Source organism: Sinocyclocheilus anshuiensis, unplaced genomic scaffold, assembly GCF_001515605.1.
Source record: "Sinocyclocheilus anshuiensis isolate Anshui unplaced genomic scaffold, SAMN03320099.WGS_v1.1 scaffold207, whole genome shotgun sequence".
Classification (NCBI taxonomy): Eukaryota; Metazoa; Chordata; class Actinopteri; order Cypriniformes; family Cyprinidae; genus Sinocyclocheilus; species Sinocyclocheilus anshuiensis.
This window is the reverse complement of record NW_015551045.1, coordinates 4,764,039-4,780,340: the sequence shown is the minus strand read 5'-3', so window position 1 is coordinate 4,780,340 and position 16,302 is coordinate 4,764,039. Positions and strand designations below refer to the sequence as shown.

The 16,302-nt window shown below is 36.6% G+C and overlaps 1 protein-coding gene across 1 annotated transcript in view; it reads left to right on the top strand.

Moving 5' to 3' along the window:
- Positions 1 to 13,233: 13,233 nt before the first annotated feature.
- LOC107661730 (prenylcysteine oxidase-like) overlaps positions 13,234 to 16,302 on the top strand; it is a 5,542-nt gene continuing 2,473 nt past the window's right edge. Inside the window, exons 1-6 of the mRNA XM_016451482.1 lie at positions 13,234 to 13,415; positions 13,451 to 13,562; positions 13,655 to 13,861; positions 14,051 to 14,225; positions 14,850 to 15,061; positions 15,404 to 15,544. Of these exons, the coding sequence (XP_016306968.1) occupies positions 13,469 to 13,562; positions 13,655 to 13,861; positions 14,051 to 14,225; positions 14,850 to 15,061; positions 15,404 to 15,544 (829 nt within the window). The 5' untranslated portion in view covers positions 13,234 to 13,415; positions 13,451 to 13,468. The remainder of the gene's footprint in view (positions 13,416 to 13,450; positions 13,563 to 13,654; positions 13,862 to 14,050; positions 14,226 to 14,849; positions 15,062 to 15,403; positions 15,545 to 16,302) is intronic.

The window sequence follows — 16,302 nt, the reverse complement described above, 5'->3', positions numbered from 1 at the left end:
TCCCCTATATAGTGCACTACGTGCCATTCACTGTACAGAAAATACTAATTCTGTGGACAAGTGACCGATTTCAGCCACGGCTTCAGCGTCTATTTTATAGTGTAGGGGGCGGGCGCTTCGGATTCTAGAGAGCATTTGATTGGACAGAAAGTTTGATGAGAAGCTGAAGTACAATGTGACGTCAAAAAAATCGTGGCGGAAATGACGAACTGCAAGCTTTGAATGCTTGTATCTTCTAAATGAGAATTTTGTCACTGTTTTGGAGCACACTGCCTTATAGATAACCTTAAGACGAACATATTGATACTAACACCCAAAAAACTTTCTTTTTGATTTCATGGGGACTTTAAGGTCTAAAAATGTACATCTTCAGGTTGTGGTATGGCTTTTTTGCTGTGATTTTTTACAGATGTTTTGTAAAGGTAAGAATATTTGTTATATTGTTAGTCAGGGGTTAAATTAGGATTTGATATGGTGTCGGGCTTATATATATATATTTTTTTTTTTTTTGCAAATATGATTTATTCTGAAGCAATATTCTTATCAGTTTTCTATCAGCTGTGACATATAAATCTGAATGTTTTTTTATATTTAATCCAAGGGCATTTTTTACCTTTATAGAGGGCATTTTCCCACTAACCTCATTAATACTTCATCTTTCATTTCAAATTCTTACATTTAATCCATAAATACAATTATAATAATGTGATTATTGTTATCTATACGTTATCAAATTCAATCATTTACACTGAAAAAAATACAACTGCACTGAATAATGTTATGAGATTATTTTAAATATTTTTTGGAATATACGCACAAGAAACGATGGTGGAAATGATACTTTTAAACTAAATTAAAACGCCAGTACGGTGCCAGTAGTGAGCGTTTATTGAGTGAGTCACTGAGTTGTTAATTTAAGCGATTCGTTCAAACGGCTGATTCATCAAATGTTTATGCATGGGCTAATGAAACTTTGACTCAACCGATTCGCTCAGAACACTGAATCATTCAGCAATGAATCGGTTGGTTGCTGTGAGATGCGCTGTGGTTCCGCCTAAAATGTAAGTGACCTAATATTATTGTACTTGCTTATTGAACTGTTTATTGAACTATTAAACAGTCGTAATGGTGAAAACGTTGTGTGATGTTGCCTAACTTATGTATTTTAAATATAAAAACTTTTCATTTTGAATTTGTACCTCAGCATGCTTACTTGTCTGGCGTTAATGAAGCGTTAATGTCGAGCCCTGGAGTCTATGTGGCGGGGCTCAAACCCAGGACGGCCCCGGCCCAATTTAAACCCTGCTGTTAGTTATGTTCAAGATGAACATTTATTTGACTGAATAAACTTCATTAGCCATAATTTTTATAAATGTCATGTACAGTACAGTATATCAAATATGATATAACAGACTTTTAATGAAAAACTGATATTTATATACGTTTATGTAGTCTGATACATATATGACTAGAGTAAAACCAGTTTATTTGTTACCACAAATGTAGTACTTGCAGCAGGTTTCAAAATCTACACAACGCTATGGAGCATCATATAGGACGAGAACGTGCCTATGATGCCCCAAAATGTTGTCGTCTAGGTAGATGAAATGTCGAAATGTTGTGTAGGTAGGTAGGCGACTGTTTTCACAGCCCGCGTTTCAAACGCATTACGATCCAACAACACCAACAAACATCTGGTTCTAGTTTGCACTTTAAGCAGTGTAGCATCATCTCCACTCACTCACTCACTTACCCTCAGTGTGACAGCTGGACGAGAGGAGGCTACTCGGCGGTCTGAAGATGTAAGGCAGGTACCGGGAGAAGCATTTCATCTTTTGACTGGATTTACTTTATACTGTACTCGTGCAGCTCACGGACACATGAAGCAGGGGAATATGCGATGGCACAATCCCACGCTCATTATTTCGGGTTTACGGCTCTGTCGGATATGAGACATCTGTGTTGCTCCCTTCGCTCGCTGGAGGATGGCTTGTTTTGCCCCAGTGTGGAGGGTGGGAGGGGTGTTTGTTGAAAGAAGCTCCTGCGTCTGTCCGCCTACTGGCCGACTTCGAATTTACCGCGTCACCCTGGAGACAAACTCCGAAGACCTGAGGTAGCTGGACTATTGAGGTCAATCCTACTTGCTGTGTGTTGTAGGCTATATTTTTTTGTTCATGTTTTTACGTCCTTATATATTGGAAACCGACATGTTAAACCGTAAATTGTGTGTTAAGTGAATTTTAAATAATTTCATTATTTTGTAAAGAGCGAATTGTCCCTTTCTTATTTAGCCTACGAGTTGGAATTGTATTGATTGATTGATTGATTGATTGATTGATTGATTGTAGGGGGTAGCGGGGCGCAACGTAACACTTTTTAACTTTCTCAGTTTGTGTAAATCCACATGGGGTTCAGAGTATAATTTTTTATCCACGGGGATTTCACACTTGTCTAGTACAAATATGTCATTTTGTTTCATAATTACAGCATACGCCTACTATGTTTTTCTTTATTTACCCTCAAAAAATGGAAGTGAACTGTGACAACATGCCCCATAGGTGTGGGGTACATCTGAGGGGCACGTTGTAACATGACAATATGACAGCTTAAAATGTCGTCTGATCTAATGAAAAAAAAAAAAAAAAATATATATATATATATATATATACAAGACAAACTGAAATATTTTGTCAATAAAATACAATTATTAACTTTTTCAAATAAAATAATGGTGTACTTTTAAGGATTAAAAATAATCAAATTTTGGAGTTTAACAATGAACACATTGCAACCATGCTTGGGACGGCCCACATAAACGAGCCAAAATGCTTTACAATTCTTGAAATAATAATTTCGGAACATTAAAGGTTGACAGTCAGTCTTTATTCACCTGTGGTTTCTTTGAATTCTTTGAAAATTCATTAAAGTAAATAGTGTAAATTACATCGCTGATGTCATAGAATAGCATAGATATTGTAAATATTGTTATGCTAGAAATATTTAAACCATGAGCCTGTACCATGATGGTGGCTGAACAAACTCGGGGTTACAGGATTAGTTTTGAGTTGACAAAACCAAACCAGTCCAATCCAGCTTTGTTGGTACCATGAAGCTGATCATCAACATTCTCTATCAACTCAGGCTTGATCCTGAGTTAATGGAGCAGGTGCACATGAAAGAGTGACATCAGTAATGAACAGCCAATCACATGCCTTGAAACTGTGAGTCACTTCTCGTGAGAGGAAACTGGGGGAGTGGATTTATTGCGTCAGAGATGTGTCGCTTTGCTTGAAGCTGATTGGTCAAATTTCGGTTTGAGATCTCTAAACCAGAACATAACCTGCCCCAGAGCAGGTTAGCTGTGGAGTGTAAGTTACTAAGGAAATGAATGCCGCTAAAAGCCAAGCCACTTTCATGGTACCAAAAACCCAGGATTGGTGCAAACTAAGCTGAAACTTACCTGGCTAGCCAGATAAACCGGCTTCATGGTACAGGCCCCACGTGTGTTACAACTAACCCTACATTAGTTTGTGCCCTGCACTCCCCTAGTTGCCAACAAAAAGAAGTTTAGAATGAAGTCAGAATTGTTAACCATTGTGCATCTCTAAGCAATAAAGTGTAGGTGTAGTTTAATTCCTGAATAAATCAGTTAGTGCACTTCAAATACCTGGAAGATGCACTTAGGCCTTGTACCAAATGGTAGGCCTACGTCTCTGTCCCAAATGCCACCCTAAACCCTCGCGGTCTTCCTCGGAGTCAGCACTTTCGTGACGTAATGCGCATCGAGGGCGCATAGCAGCCGCAAACGGGCGTTTGCGAGCACCCTTCTGAAAGCTAAAATGACGAATGGGACACCCTATGGTCTCGTGGACTTAAAGGGTTACTCCACCCCAAAATGAAAATGTTGTCATTAATCACTTACCCCCATGTCGTTCCAAACCCGTAAAAGCTTAGTTCGTCTTCGAAACACAATTTAAGATATTTTGAATGAAAACCGGGAGGCTTGTGACTGTCGCATTGACTGCCAAGTAAATAACACTGTCAAGGCCCAGAAAAGTATGAAAGACATCGTCCATCTGCCATCAGTGGTTCAATCTGAATTTTATGAAGCGACGAGAATACTTTTTGTACGCAAAGAAAACAAAAATAACGACTTTATTCAACTTTACTCTCCAAAATGGAGCTACGGTGACGCGGAGGAGACGAATTGTTGAATAAAGTCGTTATTTTTGTTTTGTTTGCATACAAAAAGTATTCTCACCGCTTCATAAAATTCAGATTGAACCACTGATGGCAGATGGACTATTTTGACGATGTCTTTCATACTTTTCTGGGCCTTGACAGTGTTATTTACTTGGCAGTCAATGGGACAGTCACAAGCCTCCCGGTTTTCATCCAAAATATCTTAAATTGTGTTCTGAAGACGAACGAAGCTTTTATGGGTTTGGAACGACATGGGGGTAAGTGATTAATGACAAAATTTTCCTTTTGGGGTGGAGTAACCCTTTAACGGACACTCACACAGTGTGTTGATTCAATCAGTTTGAATCAGTTGATTCAAAGTTTCGAAAAGCATTGATTCACCCATCAATATTACTGGGGGGGATGCAAAGTGTGGAATGTTGGACACATTTAATGACTCTGATGTTGGATGACAAAATAGCCACATGAAATTCATATGCTAGACGGTAAAGTACACTGGGCATAGTAAAAGTTCATAGAGTTTGCTTTTGAACTGATTGAGTGACTTATCGCCACCTGCTGGCAAAAAAATCTCGCAGAAAGTATCAATGAAATCTCGTACTGTCTGAGTGGGCATTGCATTTTTTGAAGGACATAGCCCTACATTTAGTGAAGTCCTTTAAAGTATGCGTGTGTAGTATAAATAGGCCATGTGACCTATGAGGTCATTAGCTGCATTGCTATTATAATTACTTTATTATTTTTCAAGGCATTTCATTTTCCCTTTTCACATTTCAAGCAACATGTTTATTGTTGTTATACTGAATAGTGTTAACTGTAAAAAAATAAAAATTATAAATAAAAAAATGTTGTTTCAACTTAAAAAAGTGTTTGTGCTGCCTTTAAATATTGTCTAGTCAACTCGAAATGTGAAGTGAAGATGTGAAGAAATGACAACTTGAAATTGAACACTTATTTTTTAAGTTGAAACAACTATTTATTTATTTATTTATTTATTTTACCATGGTTGGAATTGGACATCAAAAGTAAAGGGCACAATCTGTTCGAAGTTCAAGCCTTGTGGGATTTAAACCCACAACCTTTCAGTTTTCCACCCACATCCATACAGCACAGTGGACCCAAAATATGCAATATAAATCCATTTATTCACATTAAAAAGACAGCAAGCCTTTAAGGTAAACAATTAACAAATAATAACAAATAACACATTTTAAATTATAGAACAATATAGATAAATAAATGTGAAAATGTATGTGTCCGTTTGTGGTCATCAAATGTTTTATAGTTAATAAACATGGAAAAACAGAAATATAAGTTACTCTTCTAGGACACCTGTGTGAAGCTTAGAAGTAAAAAAGACTTTAAGCAAACTAAAAAATCACCTTAACACAAATTGTTTGTCATAGGTAAGCAGCACAAAGTAATTCTCTATTGTGTGCATGTTGTTCATTACTAATACTCATGTACACTGTAGAACACTGTAACATAGTGTGACCCAAATTAAAGTACCGTAATATGTAGGTTACCAGTACCATGAATTTTTAACTGCCCACAATCTCTAAATAATTTAGATATTTATACAGCAGCATACTCAAAAGCCCAGTCTAACTGGAGCACAAAATTGCACTTACTGTAATAATGTTCTTGTTGATTATTATAAAAAGAGTTAACATTAAGTTGAAGCTGGTTTACACCATTCTCTTGGGTTAAAGGAAGCAAATAGTGCTGTTTATCAGTATGTATTCTGAAAAAATCTCCTTGTGTGTGTATCTCACAATTGTTCTGTTGCACAAGAGAAATGTAAACATGACCTTTGATGAGGTCATTGCCAGGAAGCAGCGATTCACGCTTGTCTTATTTCCTCTTTGTGACAGAATGTAATGTGTGTGCCATGCAAGCTTAGAAATGCAAGCCACAAATTCACATCTCAGCTGTACAGGATAGCATATAGCTGAGCTTCCGTGTCTGGTTTCCTTCAGAGTCTCATATGTAATTATGTCTTCTTCTTTTTTTATAGCAGAAACTTAATCAATAGCGGGTCTCTGGGTATGCGGAAAAGGGGCCATCTGTGCCTCTCATGGATAAGCATATGAAAAGGCTAACACTCACAGCGCCAGTTTCTCCCCTCTGCGCTGCCACAACATAATGAGCTGAACACACACATTGACTTTTCCAATGGACACCCACAATGAATTTGTGTTTGTGTGTGTGTGTGTGTGTGTGAGAGAGAGAGAGAGAGAGAGAGAGAGAGAGAGAGAGAAAGCGGAAGAAAATTTCTGAAAATCAGGGAATTTAACATAGCATCATATCATTAATTTGTTACTTTGTAAATACACTTGATACATTGTAAATACACAAAGCATTCATTCATGGTGCATGTGTGTTATTTTAGTTGAGATATTGAGAGTTGTTAATTAGTTCTTATTTTAGTTTTATATTTAATTTTAGTTGAAGCTTTAGTAATTTTGTTGTCTTTTTTGTCATTTTTAGTCTTTTTAATATGTCTATGTTTTTATAATCTATCTATCTATCTATCTATCTATCTATCTATATATATATCTATATATCTATATATCTCTATATATATATAGATATAGATATATATATATATATATTTATTTATTTATATATATATATATATTAGAAATGTTTATTTCCATTTTAGTTATTTAGTATGTATTGGATGTGGTATATTTTTATCTTATAGAACAACTGAAATCATTTTTTTTTTCTCCCCTGTAAACGTACTCAAATAATATTGGTTTTATTTGCAACTTCAAAAAATTATTTTTTACAGTGCACTGTAAAAGAATATTTTTCAAAGTTATACCCTAAATAAAATTAAGATTTTTGGAGTGTGTGTTAAGAAAATACTATTTCAGACTTTCTACTTCAAAATTTCATGTTTGATTAAAAGTGTTTCTTGCCATTTCTTTATAATTATTTGTGAAATTTACTAGCAATTTCTGACTTTCATTACCATTTTTATTTACTTATTTCAGTTTAGCTGAAATAAAATAAAATTGTATTCAGTTAATGTTTATCTTATTTCAAGAAACATCATTTTTTATGGTTTTAGTTTTAGTTTACTAACCCTGGTATGAGACTGTAAGAGGGTGATAGGTGTTCTGTTAGGCAATTATTAATTCAAATTAAAACCTAAGCTAGATTTCTTGAGGATGGCTGTTTAGAACTCGCTACCACAATGCTACTGTGTTTTGGGTGGCTGCCAGTACATTTCTACGCTCGTTCTATTTGTAGCACGTTGCTATGTGGTTGCTAAAGTGTCCTGGGTGTTTTTTCTCATGTTGCTCTGCAGTTGCTAGAGTGTTCTGGCCAATTTTAATGTGCTGTTATGTGGTTGCTAAAGTGTTCTGTTTTTTTTTATAGTGTTGTTTTCTGAGTGGATGATTAAAGGCCCAAATCAAAAGAGCCTAATCACTTACTATACAAAAACAAGTAGTAAAACAAACTACATGAGTTTAAAGTTGCGATGTACCAGAAATACCGACAGGCCTTTTTTTTTCTGTATTGTGACATACATGGATTATTGAAGAAAAAAAAAATGTAGGGAGGTGACTTGGTTCTATCCTACGGTGACGCATTGCTGCCACACACATATTTTTTTTCCACTCAATTATGTCGTAATAACGAGATGTTTTCTCGTTTTAACGACATCTTTTCTCGTAATAACGACACCTTTTCTCGTTAAAACGACATCTTTTCTCGTAATAACGAGATCTTTTCTCGTTAAAACGACATCTTTTCTCGTAATAACGACACCTTTTCTCGTTAAAACGACATCTTTTCTCGTAATAACGAGATGTTTTAATTATCTCGTTAAAACGACATAACATCTCGTTATTACGACATAATTGAGTGGAAAAAAAATATGTGTGTTGCAGCAATGCGTCACCGTACTATCCTGTTGTTTAGTTCACCCAAAATAAAAAAAAATCTGTCATCATGTTCTCACCCTCAAATTGTTCCAAATAGAAGAAGATAATCTGAAGAATGCTATGGAATGCCATTTGTATGGTAAAAAATAACTTGGAAGTCAACAGCTACCATCAATCTTTTTGTTACCAACATTCTTCAAAATATCTTCTTCTTTTTTCTTTCTTTTTTTTTTCAATAGCAGAAAGAAACTCATACAAGTTTGCGTCAACTTGAGGGTGAGTAAATGACGGGAAAAAAATATTTTTTTGGGTGAACTTTCCCTTTAACTTGATGGAGGCAGGTCTGAATGCGAGCTTGTAGTTGATTATAGGAAAGGGGCAGATTAAAGCAGAGAATCCAGTATGTCAGCAGAGAGAAATCTATGATTTTGAATAAAATAAAAATAAAAGAAAGAAAGAAAGAAAGACACTTGAATGAATCATTCACAGCATGCATTTACAATAGAAAAGGGATTACTAAGCATATTGACATCATTTACAAGAACGCTGTAAACAACTAGAGACACTGAAGTTTTTTTTAGTAGTTCATTTTTAAATGTACTATTTTGATTAAATATCTCTATTTTTATTTTTTATTTGTTTTTACTATTTAATCATAAATACATTATTTTAGTCCTGCCAGGCCATCCTTGAAGATACTCATTTGGAAATTTTATTTTAAGGATGCCAAGAAGTGAGTGTGATTTAACAACTGGCCATCAGATAAGAGTATTTGGGAAAAAAAAGGATATGTTATTTTGGTTATCTTGGTTATCAGCTCTTAAAACAACTTGGTAATAAAATGTAGGAAAATGTGATAAAAATCTGAATTTCGCTGCTGACTGCAAAAAAAAAAAAATCAACTTCAAAGTATTTTAGCGAACCAGTTTTAACGAAGCTCTGAAAGTTAATAACAATGTTTGAAAGAACAATGACCTTATTGAAATTTTTACTTATACCGAATAACATAAACACAAGAAATGTAAAATTACAATAAAAATGCATATCATATATCACACTGATATAGTTTTTTTTTTACATTTCCACAACACTTCACAACAAAAGTTAAGCAATAGAAAACTAATATTTAATGTAACTGTATATAAATGTGCTGTAAAATTTTTGTAATTCATTTAGATTTTTATCACAAGAAAAACACAATTTAATGCTATCGTTCTGACTTGACAGCAACAAAGTATAAAAATATACAATGGTGTATTTTCACCAAACAAGTTCTTCACTTACAAGTGTGGGCACTTGAATGTCATAAATAAATAATCATATAACACTATAGCAATAGTTTTCTATCAAATTCGAGATAGAATCCACTTAAGCAACATTTATACATGCTTAATACAAAGGTAGCTGATTAATAATTCAGACTAGTAACTAGTACATTGTGACTAAAAACAGCACTCATCTCTAATCTGAAAGAAGAGGACTGTTTTAAAAAAATATGCATAATAAACTGCATCAGTACCTTCCAGTCCAGTAGCAGGAGTTTTGGTTCAGGTCGTAGGTCAGAGCAGATGCTGTGAGCATCCAAACTTAAGAACTGAACTCCGTGGGCTGAATATACAACAGACACCCTTGGAATTCAGTTCTCAAAGCCAAGAGCTCCATTCAAATCTACTGTGAATGCATCAAGCAGGTGACCTAAGCAAAATGAAAATGTAACTTAATGGTACAATGCCAATAAAAATCACCTAGATCATTTCTCATATGTGATAAGATTAGTATTATTTAAAATGTGTCACACAACTACTTTGTTTCTGGTGTAGCGGGATTTTGGGTTTCCTCGTTCCTCATCATGATTCCAGCAATTCTGTGTTTGTTCAAGAACATTTTCTTTCAGATGCATCCTATTAGTATTTGTCAAGCTCAGTTCAACGTCCTTGCAAGAATCCAATAAAACTAAGATCCCTGATAAAGTATCGTTTAAATAATGTTTACAGTTGATTGGATTTTAATTACGTTTGTTTAGATCATTCATGCTGACTTTTATTTCTCGTGTGCGAATGTTATCATTACAGTTTGTCAAAAGAATTTCTACCGCAAACAAATGTAATATGATTTACATAATTTTTACTGCGACTTATTGTCTTTTCTTAAAGCGGCACACAAGAATTCTCAGTTTGAAAAAACTGTTAAATCCCGTTTAACAATATAAAAAGTTTGGGCTCTGTAAGATTTTTTTTTTTTTTTGAGAATAAAGAACAGCTTTTTATTTTAAATAGTAATCTTTTGTAACATGATAATAGTCTTTACTGTAACTTTTCTGATTAATGAATGCATCAAAATAACATCAATAGTATACACATACAATCAGTTGACTTCTTTCAAAACTAAATCTTACTGACCCTAAACTTTTGAACTGTAGTATGTATAAAACTATTGAAAAAAATACCTCACAAATTGCTTCAAGTGTCACTAAATTATGTGTTTTACTTCAACATTTATTGGACATACACTCTAAAAAATGCTGGGTTGTTTCAACCCAACTTTGGGTCAAATATGGACTAACCCAACTGTTGGGTTAAATTTTTAAATTCAATATTTTAACCCAACAGTTGGGTTAGTCCATATTTGACCCAAAGTTGGGTTGAAACAACCCAGCATTTTTTAGAGTGTAAAAGAACTGGCATCATAAATTATACATTTGTAAAATTCCTCCAAAACACCTCCAAAAAAGCATCTTAACTGCATGAAATGCAACCATAATACCTTTGCCATGAAATTACTCGTGACACTTTTTTTTTTTTTTTACATCTTCAACTCCATTAACTTCTTCAACCCACATGCGCATCTGTCATTTATCTGCTTTTTATCACTCACCTCTTTTAACCAACCTTCAGTTTTCCCCTCTTTTCTCGACAGGTCCACATCATCTGTTGTTGGTGAGTCATTTCGGTACCAGTACCAGATTGAGGATGCTGAATCATTTCTCTCATGCACCTGCAGAGAATGATAAGACACATGCAGAAAGCTCTTCTGCCGCCTACTCGCGCAGCGCATCCCTATATAAACCGATCGATTAGCGCTCTCATTTGCATGGGCGTTTGTTCCACACTACACACACATAGTCATGGGAAAGTCCCACTGCTATCCATCTTGCTCAAAGTGCAAAGATAGCCATAATTGCACAACACGCAGCCCATGATAATATAGACCCACGTCACACCACCAACAGCACATGCTGGTGCAATCATGTTTCATGGATAAAGGTTGATCGAATAACATTAATTTTCCATCAATAGCCTGTTATTGCAGACTAGGCTACGTGTAAGCGACGTTGGTGTTGAGAAAACCCCAACCGCTAGAGCAGGAGGAAATGTTGGTTAAGTATTTAATGCACCATTTCCGCTCTGTAAAGTCCGTGGGTTGAGACGGGGAAATCCTAACCCTGTTCGGTTTGCCAATCAAGAGTGCGAGATCTCGTCTTTGCTAACCGTCATATGGCTGTTATTAGACAAACTTTTTTTCACTTTCCTTATACATACGAGAGTCTTTTTCGGCCCAGTTTCCAAGGGTACCAAAACAATGCCAAATATCAGACCTCCTGCTCTGGAGATCGTTCTGATTTTTGTGCTTTAACGCATTTCCTTGCCCGTATACGAGAATGCTCTGTGCATTGTGTTTCCTTCAGTTTATTTTTCAACAATAACTAATGAATTCTAAAAGCATTTCCATTGAAAGTAGGCCGAACGTTTAATGTATTTCTTTACTGTTACAACAGCGCAACATGACTGTAAACGTCAGAAATCATTTTGCACATCCTGGAATGTCCTGTAATGACTTTTCTTTAGTTGGTTTTATCGTGTGTTATGACATCAGCCATCATGATTTTTCGATGTGCTTGCATATCATGTCAGTGGCCCCATCGTGCGCCACAGAGTTTTCTCTCTCGTGTCATGATTTTTCGATGTGCTTGCATATCATGTCAGTGGCCCCATCTTGCGCCACAGAGTTTTCTCTCTCGTCACATGACAGAGGAAGTGAGTCAGATTATCACAGGCTCCAGATGACCTGAAGTCATAGGCCACTCATGATGAGAAGACGGCGTATAAATAAACGCTGCCCTTTAAAAGTGCACACGTGTCAAATCCAACATAAACACTAATGAGAATTAATAGCACAGTTCAGGATGTATAAACTGCCTTGATAGTGTTCACAATATTCCTGAACAAAATTAAATAAAACTGTATTGTAATCTATTCCAACTCTACAGGGTATGGCCACATCAATATTTCCTGGACATGTATCAAGTCTGTTCCTGGCACCAGTCATTTCTATGAAAATCCCTTTTAATCTTGAGCATAATCTTTGTTTGGGAAATCAGCAGGAAAAAACATAGCCTCTAAGAAACCAGGTGGCTAAAAGGGAATTTCTATTTGACCCAGAATTAACTAACAACTAACAGTCCCGTTGATGGCCATCTCACTGGAACACTTTGTTTAACCTTTAAAAAGATGTCAAACAAACAAACGAATAAATACATTTCATATAATTTATTTAAATAATACATTTCTCTGTTCATTTATTTAATTTAATTCTTTAACATTTTTAATGTGTCATTTTATTTATATTAATTGAACCTAATTTAATTGAATTGTTTAATAAAATTAACTGTTTTCATTTTCAGTTTAGTTCTCATTTTAAGACATTTTACATACAAGTAATTAATTTATTTATTGGTGACTATGCTAATTTTTTAAAAAGCATAGCCTAATTTAAGTTAGGTCGATTTTTAATTTCACACACAAATGTCCTACTGTCCATATTACTTGAGTCAGGGGAGCGGCCAGCCCACTTTTAGCCATACGGAAACGCTCTCTCTGTCAGTCATATTTCTTGTGTTTTAAATATAGGTCGTGTGATTGCTGGCAAGTCGCCGAAATCGCTTTTAACTTTCAATAAAAATGACACCTGACCAATCGTTTTGAAGAAGCCCGTTCCATCATCAGGCTTCATCGTATCCCGGAAGAAAGAACGTTTCTCCTACTCCGATTGGTCGAGGATAAGTTTCTACTGCTCTGATTGGCCAGAAGAGAGTCTCTTTTGCTCTGATTGGTGAAAGCGTGCGCATGCAAGATCATGCGCTCTTGTTGTCGTACAGTAGCCGAATAGCAAGCAAATATGAATGCAAATAGCTTTTACTCTTCTGTCGAAGCGAACTTGATCTAAATCATCAGATATTTTGCGGTTTTTTGTCAGGATCACAATCGCCAAGAGTTGAGGAGAACTGCACAAAGGCTCCTGCATCCGTTTAGCCTGAATGCGCGGGCAGCCTCTGTTCATTGAAGGAGTTTCGTTTCTTATAAACAAACATGAATCAGTATCTATTTGTTCTTCTTTCTTTTGTGCATGTATTGGCGGATCCGGATTTTGCAAAATTTGATGGTGCCCCGCCTTCTAAAATAGGTAGGCCAAAATGTACATGATATGAATTATTCTGCAATAAAAGGCACTGTAAAGAAAAGACCCCATAATACAGTCTGATGTCGTGTTTGCAGCTGTTGTGGGAGCTGGAATTGGAGGAACCGCTACAGCTCACTTCCTTAGGCAACATTTCGGACCGGAAGTGAGGATTGATGTATTCGAGAAAGGGTCAGTCGGGGGTCGTCTGGCTACAGTCACTGTGAACCACCAAGACTACGAGTCCGGTGGATCCATCATTCATTCCCTCAACCTGCACATGCAAGACTTTGTCCAGCAACTGGGTTAGCTGCATTCATTCATATTGCTAAAATGTATCATTTAGTAATAATTGACTGAATTAATGCTGGGTATGAGCAGTACTCTTGGCAGAGACTTCTTATATTTCTCGTATTTACAGTACGGGGGTTTGTTTTCAAATCTTTCTGTTTTCTTCAGTGCTTTTTGCTGTCTCTCATGTTACCCGTCCACAGGGCTGAAGTACCGAAAGAGTGTGGCTGGGAAAACAGCAGTGTTCAATGGAGACGAGTTTATTTTGGAGGAGACGGATTGGTACCTGTTGGATTTGTTTCGCTTGTGGTGGCGCTATGGGATCAGCTTCATCCGCCTGCAGATGTGGGTGGAGGAGATCATGGAGAAGTTTATGAGGTGAGGGAAAGGCTGTAGAATCAGTCCATGCATCTTCTTTTCTGACGCCGTGGAACGAATGCTCCACAGGTTTGCGCAAAGCCTGATGGTCTGTGTTATCTAGCATGTTTTGAGAGTGTTCCAAATGGAGGAAAGCAAGGAAATCTGACCTTTTGTACAAAGGAGTTGTGAATGATCAATAGCTACGTTAGATGCATCCAAATAATCCTTTTATAATCTGATCAACATGACAAAAATGTTATGTAGATGCTTGAATTGGGGAACCTTGACACATCTCATCATCATCCCCTCTTCCTCTCTTTTGCTTTAAAGGGGGTCATATGATGCGATTTCAATTTGTCCTTTCTCTTTGGAGTGTTACAAGCTCTTGTCATACCTAGAGCTGATCCGTGCTGGTCGCTGAGGAAATACATCAACTTCGCGCTGTGGATCGCTGGATCGGCTTTCAACGTGGACGAAGCGGAGTCCAGCCCGGGGTCGTCACATGTGGTTGCCGCAAGCCCGCCCGACCGCCACTAACTCTAGCCCGCCGTGTGTGACGATGTGTTTTATACACAAAATAATGTTCTTTTTAGCAACATCATATGACCCCTTTAACACATTCTGCTGTCCGTTTTCTGCCAGAATCTATAAATACCAGGCCCATGGCTATGCCTTCAGTTCAGTAGAAGAGCTGCTGCACTCTCTTGGGGGTTCAGGATTTATCAACATGACCCGCCGCTCGCTTTCCGAGTCTCTGTTAGAGTTGGGCGTCTCCCAGCGCTTCATTGATGAAGTCATAGCCCCCATCATGAGGGTCAACTACGGCCAGAACATCAGCATCCCTGCGTTTGTTGGTATGCACAGCACATCCTTTATAGGTTATTAGAATGATACACTGAATTTTTTAATAATTAAAAAAAAAAAAAAAAACCCCTGACTGTTTTGTTGATTGGTTTCAATTCATGTGTTTTGGACACAGTTTTATTTAAAACGAAGAAAAAAAAAAAAAAAAGAATCACGTTTTCATGATTTGACACCTTTATTTATCTTATGAGGCTACAAGGATAAGAGAAAGTTCAGAATGATCCTGAAACAAAGTACATAGTATAATACTCATAAATTCATCTGGCCATCTTAGTTGTCTTCTCACCACCCAGTTTCATGTCTGTTCTGAGTCGTCTGCTTCTCTTTGACAGGTGCTGTGTCTCTAGCTGGGGCACAGGCCAATCTCTGGGCTGTGGAGGGAGGAAACAAACTGGTTTGCTCAGGACTGCTTAATCTAGCAAAAGCTAATCTCATCCAAAGTCCAGTTACAAACATTACCCTCCGATCAACAGGTATTCTACGTAACCATCAGTTAAAAAATACAAGTATTGTGAAAACCAAGTTGAACTGTGTTCATCTGGACCTCTAAATGGCTGTATCTAACAAATCTTAGTAGTCATAGCATGTCACTTTGTCCCAATGGTCTCTTATGGGTCACTGGCAAATACTGTAAAAGTGTCCAGCAGTAAAGAAAAAGGAAAAATCTTTGAAAAGAATTGTTCACCCAAAAATGATTGTTTGCTGAAAAGGCCATCCTAGATGTAGACAGGTTTGTTTCTTCATCGGAACAGATTTGGAGAAATGTAGCATTCCATCACTTGCTCACCAATGGATCCTCTGCAGTGAATGGGTGCCGTCAGAATGAGAGCCAAACAGCTGATAAAAACATCACGATAATCCACATGACTCCAGTCCATCGGTTAACATCTTGTGAAGAGAAAAGCTGCATGTTTGTAAGAAACTAATTCATCAAGATGTTTTTTTTTTTACTTCAGACTGTTGCCTGTGGCTAAAATATGACTCCTCTATCCATATTGTTGCTTTCCCCAGTCAAAAAGTTGTCTTGTCTGAATCAAGACAGAAATATGCACAGATCAAGCAAGTGAAAACAAATACATCTGTGGTTTTTATGTGAGAAGACGAGGGGATGGACTCAGAAGTTAAAAGATAAAATGCTTTAATGATGGATTTTCTTTCACTTCACAAGATGTTAACTGATGGACTGGAGTGGTGTGGATTACTTGTGGATTATTGTGATGTTTTTATCCGC